The sequence below is a fragment of the Podarcis tiliguerta genome (assembly GCF_965153285.1).
Source record: "Podarcis tiliguerta genome assembly, chromosome: 8".
Lineage (NCBI taxonomy): Eukaryota > Metazoa > Chordata > Lepidosauria > Squamata > Lacertidae > Podarcis > Podarcis tiliguerta.
This window is the reverse complement of record NC_139541.1, coordinates 54,195,777-54,213,035: the sequence shown is the minus strand read 5'-3', so window position 1 is coordinate 54,213,035 and position 17,259 is coordinate 54,195,777. Positions and strand designations below refer to the sequence as shown.

Here is a 17,259-nt window from a genome sequence, read left to right as displayed (position 1 = left end):
GCCTGAGATCATTACACCATCTTGGATTGATTTACAAGAGGATTGGACAAATTCATGGAGAAGAGGATATTCATGGCTACCAACCATGAAGGCTATGCTAAGCTTTCACAGTTGGAGGCAGAATTGCTTCTGAATACCAGTTGCTGGAAACCACAAGAAGGAAGAGTGTTGCTCTTTTGTGCTCGGGTCCTGCTTACAGGTTTTCCCCAACTGTTCAGCCCCTGCAAGGAGGCTGGACTAGATGGGCCATTAGCCTTATCCAGCAGGCTCTCCTGATGTTCTCATAGTCTCACGATGGGCGAGGGTCAGGTAAAGCAGTTCTGGCCAACGACAGCACTGTCATGTGAGACGCCAGGAAAGAGTGACTGCGAACAGGCCGCATGATCACAAAGGCAATTGCTTGAATCCTGGGTCTGAGAAATGACAGCACCAAGCCTCATGCAGAGAACCAACAGATGTTGGTGCAGAATCTGAGCACACGTCTTCAAGCTGCCGCCTTTGCTGTGGCCTCACAAAACCTCCTGTGTGGCCTATTTATACCCTTTTGCTATCAGCATGGCAGAGCAGGCCAATTGGTTGAAACGAAACACCTGCAGGGCACGAGAAACTCCTGCCCTCCCACATCCTAGCTCAGGAGACATTTCCCATGGCAAGAGGAGATGCGGAGAGATGCTCATTCGGCTGTGCGAGGACCACCAAGGCATGTGCACGATTGTGCATTAGCACATCCAGGCAGCAGCAGCGGCAGCAGCAGCTGACATCTACTCAGCTTTTATCCCTGGATCCCTTACTGGATTTGGGTGAATTTCCAGTGCTGCTGTGTTGCTACTGCTGTGGTGTTTTTTCCACACCAATTCATCATTAGAAAACCAGGCCTTGCATGGGGGACATCCCTAGCTACGAAAAGACAGATTCCATGCTAGGGATCATAAAGAAAAGAATTGAAAATTTAAAAAAATGCCAGTATTATAATGCTGTTAATACAAATCTATGGCACAACGACTTTTGCATTACTTTGCACATTTCTGGTCACCTCACCTCAAAAAGGATACTGTAGAGTTGGAAAAGGGCAAGCAACATGATCAAGTGGACCTATGAAGAAAGGCTGCAGAGTTTGGGACTTCTTAGTTTAGAGAAAAGGTGAGGAAGATACGACATGATAGACGCTTATAAATTTATGCAAGGAGAAAGTGTCTAGAAGAGAGTATTTCTCCCTCACTCATAGCACTAGAACTTGTAGTCATCCCATGAAGCTGCATTTTGGAAGATTCAGGACAGATAGAGGAAATGACTTCTTCATGCCACACATAGTTAAACTATGGAACTCACTGCCACAGGAGCCAGTGTGGTGTAGTGGTTAAGAGCGGTAGATTCGTAATCTGGTGAACCGGGTTCGCGTCCCCACTCCTCCACATGCAGCTGCTGGGTGACCTTGGGCTAGTCACACTTCTTTGAAGTCTCTCAGCCCCACTCACCTCACAGAGTGTTTGTTGTGGGGGAGGAAGGGAAAGGAGAATGTTAGCCGCTTTGAGACTCCTTCGGGTAGTGATAAAGTGGGATATCAAATCCAAACTCTACATCCAGAGAAGGGCTTGGGCAGGGAGTACCCCTTCCAGAATGTCCCTTGTTCTGTTCAAACCTAGTTTCTCACTGGCAGCATGAAACCTCATCACAAGGCTACCTAGACTGGAGATAACTTTGAGCAAACTTCCTCAAGCATTATCTAGAATTAAGCTTCACAGGTCAGTTCCCACCTCTGCATTGGCCTCTGGGCCTGGTATATTGCCTTCCTCTCTGCCTCTGGGTCATGCCTCCCCACTCATTGCAGCAGGTCTGGGTTTAGACACAGAGTCCTGCTGCTGTCATGCCTCATTTCAGCCGTGTTCCCTGTTGCTTTACAAGACATGGACACACTTTTTGTTGCCATTGACAACTCTGAATATATCCAGGAAGGATGCCTCCTAAACAGAACAACTTTACAAACACATTAATAGAAAGAATAACTGTGCAATCCTTGTCCTCACCTGTCGGTCACAGCCAAAGAAAAATGCATCCCATCATTTATTTACACCCCACAGTTAAGCTGCCTCTCAGTGTACCCCTAGAGAGGTCATTATCCAATATTATAGCCTAGGAGCTTGAAAACGGCCCTGGGCTGTGCCAGGGGTCTTTCTTCTGCAACACTCACTTTCCCACTCTCCAGCCTGCTATTCTCTTGGTGCAGTGTGCTGGCAAGACCTGCCCCTGTGCTAGATTTAACTTGATAAGCATTTCCTGCATTGATAGGTAGGAATGATTTCCTGCTGCTTTCCGTACTTTCCGCACAGGTCAAAATCACACCCACCCACACCTGGCAAGACCAATCTGCCATAACCAGTAACCAGCAGTGCAAGACTCATTGCATTAATTGAAATCAATGTATGAACTCCAGGCCTCTGGCCTCAATTCCCCCTTGGATCCTGATCTTCCAGATGCGAAAGCTCCCTTTCTCGTTTGCTCCTTTTTTTTTTGTGCTAATTATTAGCAGCTATACAGCATGTAGCCATTGTGTGTGTCTTGTGCTGCATGATGAGTTCTCTCTCTCTCTCTCTTTCTCATGCACACACACATGCACACACACGCACGCGCACACGTGCACACACACACACACACACACACACTGCAAGCTCCCACCCTCCCTCATTCCCAAGTTTCTGCTTCTCAGCCTGGCTTGGCAGTTGCTCTCTGGGCACACAACTTGCTAGTCAACCCAGTGCTTTTTTCCTGGGAGCACTCAAGGGTATGCAATACCAGCACCTATTTTTCTAGAAGAAAAGCACTTAGTCAATCCACACTGGCAGTGACCTTGGAAAGCCAAAAGAGGGTTGGTGGGTATTGTTCAAGGAAGATGGGTGGTGCTACCAGCCACAAGCACATTGCTCTGAACCAACCCGCCTCCCAGTGCATTTTTGGGTAGAGGAGAAGTGAGGAAAGGCCAGCCCTGACATTCCCAGGGAGAAGCAGGGGAGAGAAGGGGCCTGCATTCCTCTTCAGATGCTCCTCGCTGCCTTTGTCATGATTGATGCTCCAATCCCACAGCCTGGCTGTGCATTTCCACATCTGCCTGGAAGTGAGGATTGAACACACTCAAATCTCACCTTGAAGAAAGTCATGGTGGCGCCATCCTTCACCGCCCCATATTCGATTTTGGTTTGCTTGGCCAGGTCGTCCGCCGAGTCGATGGGTGACTCCATCCTTTCCACGGTCAGGAAGGCAGCCAGGTTGGCCGTGTAGGAGGAGATGATGATGAGGGTGAAGAACCACCAGATGCCCCCGATGATGCGGGTGGAAAGGGCTTTGGGCATCAGCTCAGAGCCTGGGAGGAAGGAGAATAGGGTGAGAGTGGAACAGACTGGAAGGAAGTGCAGGAAACACACAACCTTTTACACACACACATCTCAAACCTTATTCATTGACACATAGAACTGTAGAATTTTAAAAGGCCCCAAGCAACCCCCTGCAATGCAGGAAGTACGCTAAAGAATCCAACCTCTGTTTAATGACCTCCAATGAGGGGGGTTCTGTCACCTTCCGAGGGCATCTGTTCCACTGTCAAACAGCTCTTAATGCCAGAAAGTTATTCCTAAGATTTAGTCAGACTCTCCCTTTTTGTCATTTGAATCCACTGGTTCAGGCCCTACCCTCTGGGGCAGCAGAAAGCAAGCTTGCTCCATCTTCCATGGGGCAGCCCTTCAGGTATTTGAAGAGGGCTATCCTATCGCCTATTTGTTGCTGAATTGTAACTGTTGCACAAATTAATCCATTTTAAGAATGGAAATGAGCCAGACTGCTGTGCTCAAAGAAATAGTCGTTTACCTTGTAATGCTTCCAGACCCTGCCGCCGCCTGCCCCCCCCCCTCCACCAGCTCCTGCTCCTGACCTTGGGCACAGCCAGCAGTTGATGAGGAATTTTCAAACCAAAGTAATTAACGGAACAGCTTTCATGTGATTTAAATAGAAAGCCGCTTGTAAACTTTTATGGGTGTTTTGTTCTACCGTTTAAAATAATAATAAAAAGAGGCGCTTCTTTTATACAGAGTGGTTTTTCAGAAGGGCTCACTCTAGGGAGAGGCTTCAAATGCACAGGCATTTTTTAAAAAGTATCCAATTTGGGGGTTGGGGGGAGAGAAACGATCAAGGGTCTAAATAGCAGTTGGAGGTAGGAAAATATGTTTTTTTAAAAAACGGTATAACGGCCCTGTAATGACTTTGAGTGAGGAGGGATGAAGGACATTAAGGGCTCCTCTATTTTGGTACTGGCCCCTTCTGGTGCCTATTAAAAGCAGAGAAGCTTTTTTTTTGGGGGGGGGGGGGAGCTGCTGCTGCTACCGACCTCCAAGGACATCTCTGGTCTGGAATTGGGGGATCAAAAAGTCAGCTGAATCAGGGCAGGATTAATTTGGGTGGGGGCAGTACCACCCTGGCTATGCAGACAGTCCACAGACCCCAGACTTATACTAATACTAAAATTTATTAGTCAGGTTTTTTTGCCATGGCAACTCAAAGTGGCTCGCAAAACAACCTACAACCTTCCCTATACATACGTTAAAACCGGGAGGGGGCATTAAAACATCCCACCCACTCCAAAAGGCAATAGATAGCTAAAGTCAAAGTCTTGGTTTGAAAGGAATGTTTCTGCATGACACCTGAAGATGTATCATGACGGCACCAAGTGAATTTCCCTGGGGAGAGCATTCCATGAATGGGGAGCCACCACTGAAAAGGTCCATTCTCATCTTGCCACCCTCCAGACCTCCTGTGGGTGGGACACATGGAGAAGGACCTCACGTGATGATTGCAGGGTATGAGCCTATTCATATGGGATGAGAGCGTCCTGAGCCATATAAGGTCAAAACCAGCACTTTGAATTGGGCTCTGGAAACTATAGCATCCAAACCAGGATTGGTGTTATATGCTCAGACCGTCTTGCCCCACAGGAAGCAACCTGGCCACGGAATTCTGCACCAGTTTCCAAACCGTCTTCAAAGCTGGAGAACACAGAGCATTGCAGGGCCAGGAACATCAGAGACTCAGGTTCTGAGCTTCAGGAGGTGACTTCAGCTTGTTTTTATTTTATTTTAAGGTTTTTATTTTTCAATATATATTAAACAAGGCTGGATTGTTGAGGCCACAGAGGCATCCTGTAGATGCTGGCCTAGTTAGAGCCACATTCTGCCCCATGCCACATACTTGCTGGGCTTGACCATGTAGCATTCGATGCCAGTGTGCATCTAGTCACTTGATAATCTAATTGCTAATCTCTATCCTCTGGCCAAATTCTGATATGTGACCCTCAAGTTGTTAAAATCTCCTGATTTCACCATCATTGGCAATTGGCAAAAATGGGAGAGATTTCAAGGTTTTCAGGAGGGAGTGAAAGAGAAGTGACTGGAGACGAGAACCACCACCACCATTATTATTATTATTATTATTATTATTATTATTATTATTATTATTATTGCTTAGCCTTTGTCCCAAGGTACAAGCTAGGCCAAAGATCTGGCCTACTAGCAAGCAGCTCCTCCCTCTCTCCCCATGTGGACATTCACCTCCTTGGGAGGAGGGAGGCCTGCAGGGATAGGGAATCATTGTAGGATAGCAAGAAGATAGAGAAGAGCTGCCTCCTAGGTTTAGCGTGGTTCAGATACCAATAAAATAAAAGGTCATGCTATAAACCTTTTAAAATGAGTGCCTAGTGCTTCTCCTTTTTCCTGAGGCTTTTGTACTCAGTGGACTTGCAGGTATGAGAGGGCGAGGCAGACCCACGAGGCTATAGTCCTAGCACTGAAGAAGCCATTCTGAATCCAAGGGCTGCATGCAACCCCAGAACCCCATTTTGTGAACTGAAACAAAAACCAGTGTGGAGATGCAGCTTGTTGTACAAAGCAAGTTGTGCAAGACACCTGGATTTTTGCCTCTGGAGAGATATAGCAAGAACCATTCCCCATCCTTTCTCAGAGTTTCCTGACTAGCCCACAGTGCTGATTTGCTTCTGGGAACTGCCTTAGACTGAGTCAGACCCATTTGCCCATACAGCTCAGCATTGCCTACACTGACTGGCAGCAGCTCACTCACCAGGGTTTCAGGTGGGGACTCTCCCAGTCCTACTTGGAGATGCCATCAGGGATTGAACCTGAGCAGCCTCACGATCATAGGAAGGTGTCTTATACTCAGCCAGACCACTGGTCCATATAGGTTAGTATTGCCTACTCTGACTGGCAGCAGAAGGGTTCTTTCCCAGTCATACCTGATGCTGATGGGAACTGAACTTGGGAGCTTCTGTATGTAAAACAGATGCTCTACCACTGAGCTATGAAGTGAGCGGCCCAGGCAACAGAGGCAGATCCCAAGGGCAGTAAACCTGCCCTCGGCTGGTACAGCTCTATTAATGGGCAGAGCCACCAGTGAGGTGATGGATTTCGGCCCCTGGCTTCCACAAGGCTGTGTGTCAGGCACTCAGGGGAGAAGGAGGAAGAGCGAGTTGGCTCCGTCATGGCAGCACCCGAGAGCCTCCTCAGCGGAGGAGAGACAGAAGCCGGTCTTGACAAGCACTCCTGTAATTGTTAAGAAACAGACTCCACCGTTTCAAAACCAATGTCTTTGCTTGTCATCGTCTGATGACAGAAACTCCCCGGCTGCCTCGCGACAAAAAGGGAGAGGAGGCGCAACATTATTTCTCTTGCTCCAGAGGCAATTTTTTCTCTCTTTTGACAAGCGCAACTACGTTTATCTTGCACCTGTCAACACACAAACACACACACAGGTACACACCAAACAAGAGTGGTTTGCGGGAGGGGGGGTGTTTGCTCAGGGGAGGGGGGCCTACCTTGCTGCATCAGCGCTCCCATGCCGAACCAGAAGCTGTTGAGGAGGGTGAAGTTGTTCTCCACGATGTCCGAGCCTGGGTTGCAGGGGTGGGCGTCATACCATTCGTAAGGGCTAAACCTGCAGGGAGAGAGAAGGCGGGCATCGAGGGAGGACTTCCTAACAGACAGGGCAGAAGAGGCTGGTGCAAAGAACAAACCAGCTTCAGAGGCCGCTGGCACAAGTCTGGCACTAATCCAGCTGGTCAAGGGCTATCTGGGGCTCATACATTTTTGTCTGTTACAGAGGAGTGCAGGAGGTCAGGGACCTTTGTGTGAGAGAAAGGGGAGGGGGAGAGAAGTGCCTCTTTCATGTGTTTTCACCCTCCTTGCCCTTTCTTGTTCAGTTGACGTCTGCCATTCAGGACTGACTTTTCTTAGGATACCATTGCCAGGCATGGCACTTGATAGAGTTGCAGGAGCAAATGAAGGCAAATCCCTGTCCGGAGAGGATTGCATATGCCTTTACATTTTAGAAATCCCTTTCTTTTTGAGTAGCCATATCATCCCTGTTTAATGATGATGATGGTGATGATTGTGTCACTGGTGTACTGGTGCTTTCCTTAGGACAGGTCTCTGTCTGCCCCAGTGGCGTAGCGTGGGTTGTCAGCACCCGGGGCAAGGCAAGTAATTTGCACCCCCTAACCCGTGGATTTGCGCCCCCTAACCCTAACCCCCAGATGTTGCGCCCGGTGCGGCCGGCCCCCCCTGCACCCCCGACGCTACGCCACTGGTCTGCCCTGACCAGCTGACAGTCTAAGATTTGACACTGAGAAGGCAGTGGGGAAGCCTGTGAGTGGGGTGGAGTCAGAGATAAAAAGGGGGTGATGACAATAACCTCTCCTAGTCGTGGATCAGGTCCTATACCAGCTGCCCCAAGATTGCCACTTTTGTTTTACTGACAGTTTCCAACAGAAGGGCAGAGCAGGTGACCTGCTTCCCCTATCTCCCAAATTTGGGTTGCAGAGCTACATACAGTCGTACTTTGGAAGTCGAACAGAAGCCATTCCAGAAGTCCTTTCGGCTTCCAAAATGTTCGGAAACCAAAGCTCCTGCAGCCAATCGGAAGCCCCGTCAGACATTCGGCTTCCAAAAATAGTTCGCCAAAACGTCCGACTTGCAAGGCGTTTGGGATCCAAGGTATGCCTGAATTGACTCCCCCTTCAAGCATCTCAATGATCAGGCCAAGATGACAGTGGTAGGCCTTTTCCAGGAAGACTTGGCTCCTTCCTCTTGCTGCAAAGATCCAATCAAAGCCATACCAGTTAAAGGTGGAGTTGAGGAAGAATGCAGGACCTTTGGAGCGCCTTACTCACATTTTCCAAAGGTCCTGCATTTTGCAAGATAATTAAATTAAATTCTGCATAATTGGCATAATTGCTTCAGAACCAAACAAATTAATTAGCATTGCAATTTCTCCCTCTGTGATTCCCCCTGGCTTTACAACAGCCTCATCTCCTCCAAATGCTCGGCTGAAATGGAAATGGAGAGATCTGCAAAGAGGAGGAGGAGGAAGAAGAAGGAAGGAGGAGGAGGAGGAGGAGCTTTGGCACATTTTATTATTTTGCTTCATTCATTTCCAGGTGTGTAAGCAGATACCACATTCTTGAATGACAGAGGGGGGGCTTTGGCATTCCCAGACAATAAGGAGCCTCTGTAGTTGCAAAAACAAAGTCATGGCCCAATCCAATACCCGCCCAAGCCCCTCCAAATACAGAACTTCACGCCTGCCTGTGTGTGGCAGCAGCAGTAGCAGCAGGGCTGTCCTGAAACCCCAGGCGTCAACACACAGCCAGCCACAATTAAACATTGTCATTCATGTTGCTGCCTTGACTACACTACAAAGCAACACCAGGCAAAAGTGGCCACCTAGAAGGTATCATTCTACATCTCTAACCTCAGCGACATTTGGTGGATTCAGGCTGCAGCTCCATCAATAAGCTTCAAAGCCTTATTAAAAGCTCTGATGGATCAAAACACTGCCATTTTGGGTCTCCAAGCAGCCACAGAGCTGGTTTTAAGCAGCAGTGACCTATGGTGGAACTGATGGAGGCCTTTATATGGTGGGGAGGCAGGGGGAGGCCGGTTTATTTCAAGAGAGGCTCATGCCTTTGAATTAAGGTGTGCCAATTTTGGCAACATTTTCCCCCTGCAGGCTAGAATTCTGGAGCTGGGCAAGGGTCAAGAGTGAAAATGTTCCCTATTATTGCTGGGGGCGAAAGATCCAATTTCCTCCTTGCCATGTCCTGGGACCTTCTCTCTGCACCCTCTTCTGCCCAGAACCATCTGTGCACAGCCTTAATTATGCAGAAGACCAGGTGCTGCTCAAAGAGATAGATAAAAGCCAGGAAGGTTTAGAGGGGAAAGTTACAGTCACAGGAACTTTAATTGAAACCAAGCCAAGGGGAGAAACTGCGCTTTGCTCTGAAATACACTCACATGCACTCATGTGACTTGGGGTTTATTTTGCCTGGAAATCTGTGCAGATGAAATCATCAAAGAGCAAATGTGGATGGAAAGACAGGCAAAACTAAGCGGAAGAATGAAAAGCAGAAAGTAATTCTCTCCCATTGTGGCCTGGCACAATGCAAAAATGGAGTGGAATTAATTCATTCTTTATAAGAATTTTAACTGTTGCCCCAAGGCCAGACAGGGAGTGTATAGCTAAATCAGGTTTTGAATCTATTTCTCCCAGATTATAGACTATCCCCCAGAAAACTTATTCTCTTCATCTGCTCTTTCCCCCTTTTGAGCGGCTCTCTTGCACCGGGACACTCCCTTGAGGACTAGCCACTCCACAAATATCAGGCTCTTTGGAGAAGACTCTCCTCAAAACTGGTGTCTAAGCCTACTGCATTTCCCCCAACCCCTTTTTAAAAGCAGACCTCTTTGCCAATCCAGATGTGCCAGAGCAAACAAAGAGTCAGCCTTCCTCCCTGCGGAGCTGATTTTGACAAGTGCATTACATGAAATTAGAGTATTAGGCACTAAGCTCAGGTAATCGCCTCCAAATGCTGTAATGGCCCCAGGGAGCCAGCAAAGCATCATAAAAGCCGGAACACTGGAGCTAATGGAGATAATGATGCTGCCACCGCTGTGGTTCCATTCTGCCTCCCTCTCTCCTCTCAGATCCCAGCCTGGACAGGCTATTTTCCTGAAGGCAGGAACAGAGCTGACCCAGAGGGGATGGCCAGGGCCCCCAGCACCCACCATATCCCCCCCCCCCATGTCTCCCAATTATATCCTATTAACCCAACACGGGGAAGGAGGCCAGCAACCTCCCTACCTGCTACCAGCAAGAGACAGACAATTGCCTTTAACTGTGGGATGTGCTTCTCCCTGCTAAAGGTGGCTCTCTCCTGCACAGGGATGGCAGTGCGGAGTTTCCCATTGCACCAAATGCCTGCCATTAGCAACCGGGTCAGTGCCATCCTCCACTTATTTTTCAGGACATGCTGGGCTATTGCCATTGCCCATTGCGTGTGCATTGGGAATGGGGGCAGGAGGCTATGGGGACTGCAGCCAGGACTGGCTGCCACAGACAGAGGGGGGGAGACCTTTTGTAGGGCTGCTCTTTCCTCAAGTGCCATAAAAAAGGTAAAGGACCCCTGACAGTTAAGTCCAGTCACAGACGACTCTGGGGTTGCAGCGCTCATCTTGCTTTACTGGCCAAGGGAGCCGGTGTTTGTCTGCAGACACTTTTTCCGGGTCATGTGGCCAGCATGACTAAGCCGCTTCTGGCGAAACCAGAGCAGTGCATGAAAATGCCATTTACCTTCCCGCTGGAGTGGTATCTATTTATCTACTCGCACTTTTTGGCATGCTTTCGAACTGCTAGATTGGCAGGAGCTAGGACTGAGCAACAGGAGCTCATTCCATCATGGGGATTCAAACTGCTGACCTTCTGATCAGCAAGCCCCAGAGGCTCAGTGGTTTAGACCACAGCACTAAGTGGCATAGTGGGAGTCAAAGTGGCACCCCTACACACAGACACCCTATCCCTCAAAAATGAAGGGACTTAGCATACAAGGGAGAGGAAGGGATTTCCCCAAAGTTCTCTTAAGGGGTTGGCTTGTTTTTTAAGACTAGATGACTGGCACATGTGTATGCAGGCTACCTGAAAGGCCGTCTTCTCCCATACCAACTTGCCTGGGCTCTGAGATATTTAAGGGAGATCTTTCTTTCGGTCCTGCCACCCTCATAGGAGTGCTTGGTGGAGACACAGCAGAGGGCCTTCTCAGTGGCTGCTCCCTAGCATAGGAGCCAAACCCTAGGGACAGACTTCCTTTTGGCGCCCCTTGTAGCCGGTGAGCTCCTTACCTGGCTATCACAAACAGCACACAGCTCACTCCCAGGTAAGCAAGGAGGATGTACATCCAAATGTCAGGAGACAGAGGGTTCAGGAAAGAGAAGACACTGGGGTTGGTCCCATTGGCCTTCCGGTAGAGAATGCTGATCCCCAGAGTCATGAAGGGCTTGGAGAAGTCAATCGCTTTCTCCCGGACATGGGTGATGGTGAGCGGAGCGACAGCCAGGTCAGCTTTCTGTGGAGCAGGAGGGAGAGAGAGAGGGAGCAGTTGTTAGAAATGGAGGAGGAAAAGGGCGGTGGGCAAGGCTCTTGGTTCTCTCGAGTCACAATCTTGTTTCCCCAAGGGCTGCTATGAAGATCAATGTCTTGGGAACTTCTGGCCCACAGGTCAAATAGGCCTCACAGTTGGGCCTGCAATGCCATTCCCCCCCGGCCACACCCATCTGATGCCATGTGATGTCCAATATAAGTCAGGTGAACCTGCAGCTGCAAAGGAGCCATTGGCAGCTTCAGAGGGCTGCCCTGGGGTTCCTTTGCAAACTCTGCATGCATTCTGGGTTACTTAAAATATAGTCCTGAATGGAAGACATGCTATTGGGATTGGATCCACTTGGGAGCTTATGAATCAGAGCTCCCAAATGTCCTAGCACACCCTTCCCCAAGCCAGTGCCCTCTGGGTGTTCTGAACCACAATGGCAAGCTAGCTGGGGCTGATAGGAATTATAGTCCAGAACATCAGGAGGGTAGCAGAGTTGCCCTAGGAACTCAAGGGTTGAAATCACATCCCTGTTCTTATCGCTTTTGGATTTTTGTGGGGTCTATAAAGTGTCTCAAAGGAAAGTTAAGAGAAAACTATAGTTTGGTCTGATTGGCACAAATGCTTTTGATAAGGAAGACAGACACAGCAGGACCATCCCTGTTCTTTCCATAGCAGACCCAAACTACTGGTTCTCCATTCATGCCAGGGACTGTGGCCACTCCACCCATTAGTGTTCATTGATGCCAAGGTGGATGGATGAGAATAAGGTTATCTATGACTACTAGCCAAGATGGTCATATTCTGTTTCCACAGTTGGAGGCAGTAATGTTTCTGAGTACCAGTTGCTGGAAACCACAGGAGAGGAGAGAGCTATTGTGCTGGGATCCAGCATCTAGTTGGCCACTGTGATAACAGGATGATGAACTATATGGGTTATTGGCCTGATCCAGCTGGCTCTTCTTGTGTTCTTAGGAATGCATTGCATTTGGGGAAATTGCTGCAAAAATGCATATATCAGGACAAATGTGCACAAAGAAGCAATTGTTTCATGCATACTTTTTAAAAGTTTGCAAATGGGGTGAAAAGAACTTAAGATAGGAAAACAATGATAAACTGAGAGAAGTAGGAACTCAGTTCACTCATTCCTAGGCTGCTACAGGAACAGCAAAAGTATACCAAGGTGGAAAAGGAGGGAACACCACATGTATACTTTAGATATTAGATAAACTAATTGTCTGCACCACTGGGAGACAAGGTAAATAATGCATATTTTATTGATTTTACTGGAGAACACAAGAGACCGTGGAGAAGAAGATACTTGGTTGTTAGTTCCAGCAGATTTCAGCAGATGACTGGCAAAAGATTCATAATGGCTGATTCCAACATTATGTTCCTTCCTGGTGGGAGAGCAGGACAGTCTTCCCACCACACAGGGAACTGGGAGGTCACCCAAGAAGTAACGTGGGCAATCTGATCACAGCATGTCTCAAAATGGTCAGCTGGATAACTGCTTTCCACTCCAGCTTTTTATTCTGCCCCACGTACATCACCACTGACAACAAAATTTGATCATGCCCATGTCTGTCTAGTTACCAGCCTTCACCAAAACAATGGCTTGTTTGAACTTCATTCTCTCCTGCCCTCGTGGTTTGCAGCTGCAAGTGTCTGTTAAAGGATCCCATTCCCCAAATTCATAATTGAATAAAAGGGATAGACGGCAGTGCAAAAATTGGCATGCAAGTCAAGACTGCTAAAGCCACATCTCCAAAGTCATTTTTTTTCAAAAAGCTATCAAGAGATGCAGAAACATAACAAGATAAAAAAAAGCCTAGATCAGATCACATTTAATGACATCTAGGTTGGAGGCACAAAGCCAGCCTGAGAATTTTCACCAATTCTACTAGAACTCTTTTTGCTCTGAGAAATTCATTCCAAGTGTAACACAGCAATGTCTGACAATGCGTCTTCCCTGAGAGTTTGTGAAGATCTCTACATATGTTTTGCCTTCAAATTTACCTTCCTTTCGGGTCGGCTGAATCAAAATATTTAGTGGACTCAGGCAAACATAAAGAGGCAAAGATAAACTGTGTGTTTCAGGAGTTCCTTCCCATCCTCTGGGCCCTTGTTTTCTCCATGCCAAATTCCTGCAGCTCAGAACATACAGGGCATAGAATCAGGGCATATCTTGAAAGCTTGCCCCTTTCCATCTGAGGGCAGTGATTTTGCCCGCATCTGCACTAAACAATCTCTCAGCATCAGGTGCAAAAACATTCCCAAACCAGGTAGCTGTAAGGACATAAATTGCTGGAATTTACTGTCAATAAATGCTCTGTTTATGGTGAAAGCATTAAATCAACTGTCAAATCATCCCCCAGGGACAGAGATTAGGACTGAGCTGCAGTTATCAGTGGGGAGGCATTTCTGTTCAAGAAAAACCCTCTGGTTTTTCTGTGTTCTTCATGCCAAGTAGAAATCACAGAGAACAGCTTAGATTGGTGCAAAATGTCCAATAAGGACAAAAAGATGTAGCCGCTTTTGATACAAGCCTCTTCTGCAGTAGGAGTGTCAGAACAAGGCTGCCTTGGAGCTATAAGGAACAGAAGGCAGAAGGAATTATGTGTCATGAAGAGTTTCTTTGAATAAGTTTTACTGATGCTGTTCACTGTCCTGGGGTGTTACAATGGGCAGGAGCTGAGGTGGCTTCAGCAAAAGATGAATTCATGGATAGAAGATTAACCAAGCTACCATCCCTGATAGATACATGAAGAACCATGCCCAGGACAGCAAATTTCTGAGTACAGTCGTACCTTGGAAGTTGAACGGAATCCGTTCCGGAAGTCCGTTTGACTTCCAAAACGTTCAGAAACCAAAGTGCGGCTTTTGATTGGCTGCAGGAAGCTCCTTCAGCCAATTGGAAGCCGCGGAAGCCCTGTCAGATGTTCATCTTCCAAAGAATGTTCACAAACTGGAACACTCACTTCTGGGTTTGTGGTGTTCGGGAGCCAAAATGTCCAAGTACCAAGGCATTCGGGATCCAAGGTGTGACTATACTAGATACCGGGGGGGGGGGGGGGGCAAAGAAGAGAGGCCACTGGTTACCTTTATGCCTTTCTTGTGAAAATCCCAGGCGGTATCTAGCTGGAATCAAAATGCTGTTCTAGGTGGATCTTTAAGACCAAAGACCACAACTTTAACCTTCCGCTATTTGATAGGATCATCTATGGATATACCGTTCATTAACCACAAGCAAAAGTGAGTTTTGCACAACACCAAAGAATCCTATATACCCAAACCTATAAAGAATATGAAGAAAGCCAATTCCCACATAACCACATAATTTAAGAATGTAAGAAGAGCCTGCTGGATCCAGCCAATGGCTCGTTAAGTTCGGCATCCGGTTCCTCCAGAGATTTCCAGCAGTGTCCCGAGGTGTCAATGCTCAGGCATGAAGATCTGTGGAGAGGGTCCCCTTCAACCGCAAGTTGTTTGGGGATGCAACAGAGGAGGGGTGGAGCTGTGTCCCTGATCTCCTCCTTCTTCTCCTCCTCCTCCTTCCTGCATTTGCAGGATCTCTCTGTCTTCAAAGGTTAGCATCTACATTTTTAAAAATTGTGTGTGAAATGAATGGCCATGGTGTGGGATGGTCCTCTGAGCCAGCTGGGGATTTTCCCAGCTGCAGGAGGAAATGGCCATTTTGCAGGGTGGGGGGAACTGAGCACATAAACCTTCCAAGGCACGAGATGTTCTTGCTTTTGTTGCTTCAGGCCAGCCTCAAAACAAAGGACTTTCTAAAAAGCTGTTTTTTCCCTTAAGGCTGCACTGCCTGTGGCCAGACCTGCCAGGATCACACAGCGGGGGGCAAAGTAGAGTCCCTGCAATCCCAAAATGCAAGTGCTGACAAATAAAGGGCAGCACCACTGGTTGTCCTCATCTTCACATCACAGGCCACCTGTGGTGGGAAACAGTGTGCCTTGGGCGAGTCACGAGTTACGTGACTCATTGACTTTCTGCACAGGGGGGAAAGCTGTGCGTCAAACGATGTGCTGACCAAGTCAGGTCTCTTGACAGAGAACAAGCATCACAGCTTTCTGCAAGGTTCCACAGAACTCAGGCATTTGGCCTGAAGTTACAGTGTACCCCCCTCAACACACACTGCAAAAGGATATCTATAGGATGCATCTATAGTTTGCTCAGACATGCACCTAAACACTGTGGATGGCAGTGCACACACAACAGCAGTCCTCACACCAAGCCCCAACTATTGGAGGAAGGCTTTGCTTTATTGTTACATTTATCTGACAACTTTTCCTCCAAGGAGCTCAGGGCGGTGTACGTGGTTCTCCCCCTCTTCCTTTAATCCCCCAACAACTCTGCAAAGCGGGCTACACTGAGAGGGAGTGACTGGCCCAAGGTTACCCAGTGAAGTTCATGGCTGAATGGGGACTTGAACCTTGGTCTCCCAGGTCTCAATCCACCACTGTAATCACTACATTGCACTGGCTTTTTAGAGTAGTCTGACTTAGAAGAAATAAATGCTGCTTCCTGGCTGGGCTGATGCAGTGCTGTGTATGTACATCTTTCTCCCACTCTTAAACCCAACAAATCAATTGCTAAGGGAGACATTCCATGGGGTCGGTGGATGTAAAAGAGAGAGCCTCCCCCCACTTTGATGCCTCCAAACTGCATTCAGAGGGTAATTATGCCATTAATTATTTTGTTCTGTTTTACAGGTTCAGTCTGAGGAGGCCTCTGAATTGAAATTTGCATGGAAGACACTTCAGTGGGCTGGGAAATTAGAAGTCCCTCAGATTGCATTATTTTCTTCATGGTATTATTAGAGCATCAAGAAATTGATGCCGTTCTGGAGCCTCATGTGACTTCCTGCACACAGCAGCCCAGATTAATCACCAAATGGTTAAAATAAATGGTGAAAGGTGGATCTCCTATTAATAAAAGGATTATTAAAAAGACATCTTTCCCATAGGGAAGCAAGGCCCCTTTGCTCTCGTGTTATTGTACTACACCAACTGATTATCTGCGTAAAATGGTGCAAGCTGTCAGAACCATGGTTCCTGTAAAACGACAGTAGCCAGGCCAGCCGCAGCCATGGCAGCCAGGTTTTAGGATCTGTGGCTCCTGCCTCCCTTCTGCCCCGATACGGTGCACAGCTCTGAGCAAAGTCATTTACAGTTTCAATTAAAACGGAACCCACTTAGCATTGCAGGGGGGTAATTAATGTTTGTGGAGTGCTTTGAGGGACTACGATAAAAAGATGCTCTCAACAGGCAGGTGGTAATTACTGTTTGAAAGTGCTCTTACGAGCGTGGTTGCTTTTTTAAAATTGCTGTTTCAAAGCGTTTCTTCTTTTGCAAAGTGACTTTGTACCTGTTGCTTGTGCAAAAGCACATTGGCGTGTGCTCGTCCACAAGTGCCAGTGTGGTGTAGTGGTTAAAGTGTCAGACTAGGACCTGAGAGATCAGGGTTCAGATCCCCCATTCAAGCTCACCGGGTGATCCTGGGCCAGTCGTTCACTCTCAGCCCAACCTACTTCACAGGGTTATTGTGAGGATAACATGGGGCAGGGCAGAACTAGTCCAACCCTCTGCTTGCACCCTTGCATGCTGTAATATTATTCTTATTCAGACCTCCTCTTGTCCCACTGGTTTCCCCTGGGGAAAACTGCTCTTTAGTGCTCAGTTGGAGCAAACAGCAATTCAGGTTTTCCCCAGATGGACGTTTGCTCCGATTTAGCATTGAAGAGTGGTTTTCACTAGGAAAGGAGTGGGGGC

General features: G+C 47.8%; 1 protein-coding gene across 1 annotated transcript in view; it reads right to left on the bottom strand.

The window, feature by feature from the left end:
• GRIK3 (glutamate ionotropic receptor kainate type subunit 3) overlaps positions 1 to 17,259 on the bottom strand; it is a 187,690-nt gene that overhangs the window by 10,435 nt on the left and 159,996 nt on the right. Inside the window, exons 11-13 of the mRNA XM_083452852.1 lie at positions 11,223 to 11,446; positions 6,866 to 6,984; positions 3,138 to 3,355 (exon numbers count right to left, since the gene is read on the bottom strand). Of these exons, the coding sequence (XP_083308978.1) occupies positions 3,138 to 3,355; positions 6,866 to 6,984; positions 11,223 to 11,446 (561 nt within the window). The remainder of the gene's footprint in view (positions 1 to 3,137; positions 3,356 to 6,865; positions 6,985 to 11,222; positions 11,447 to 17,259) is intronic.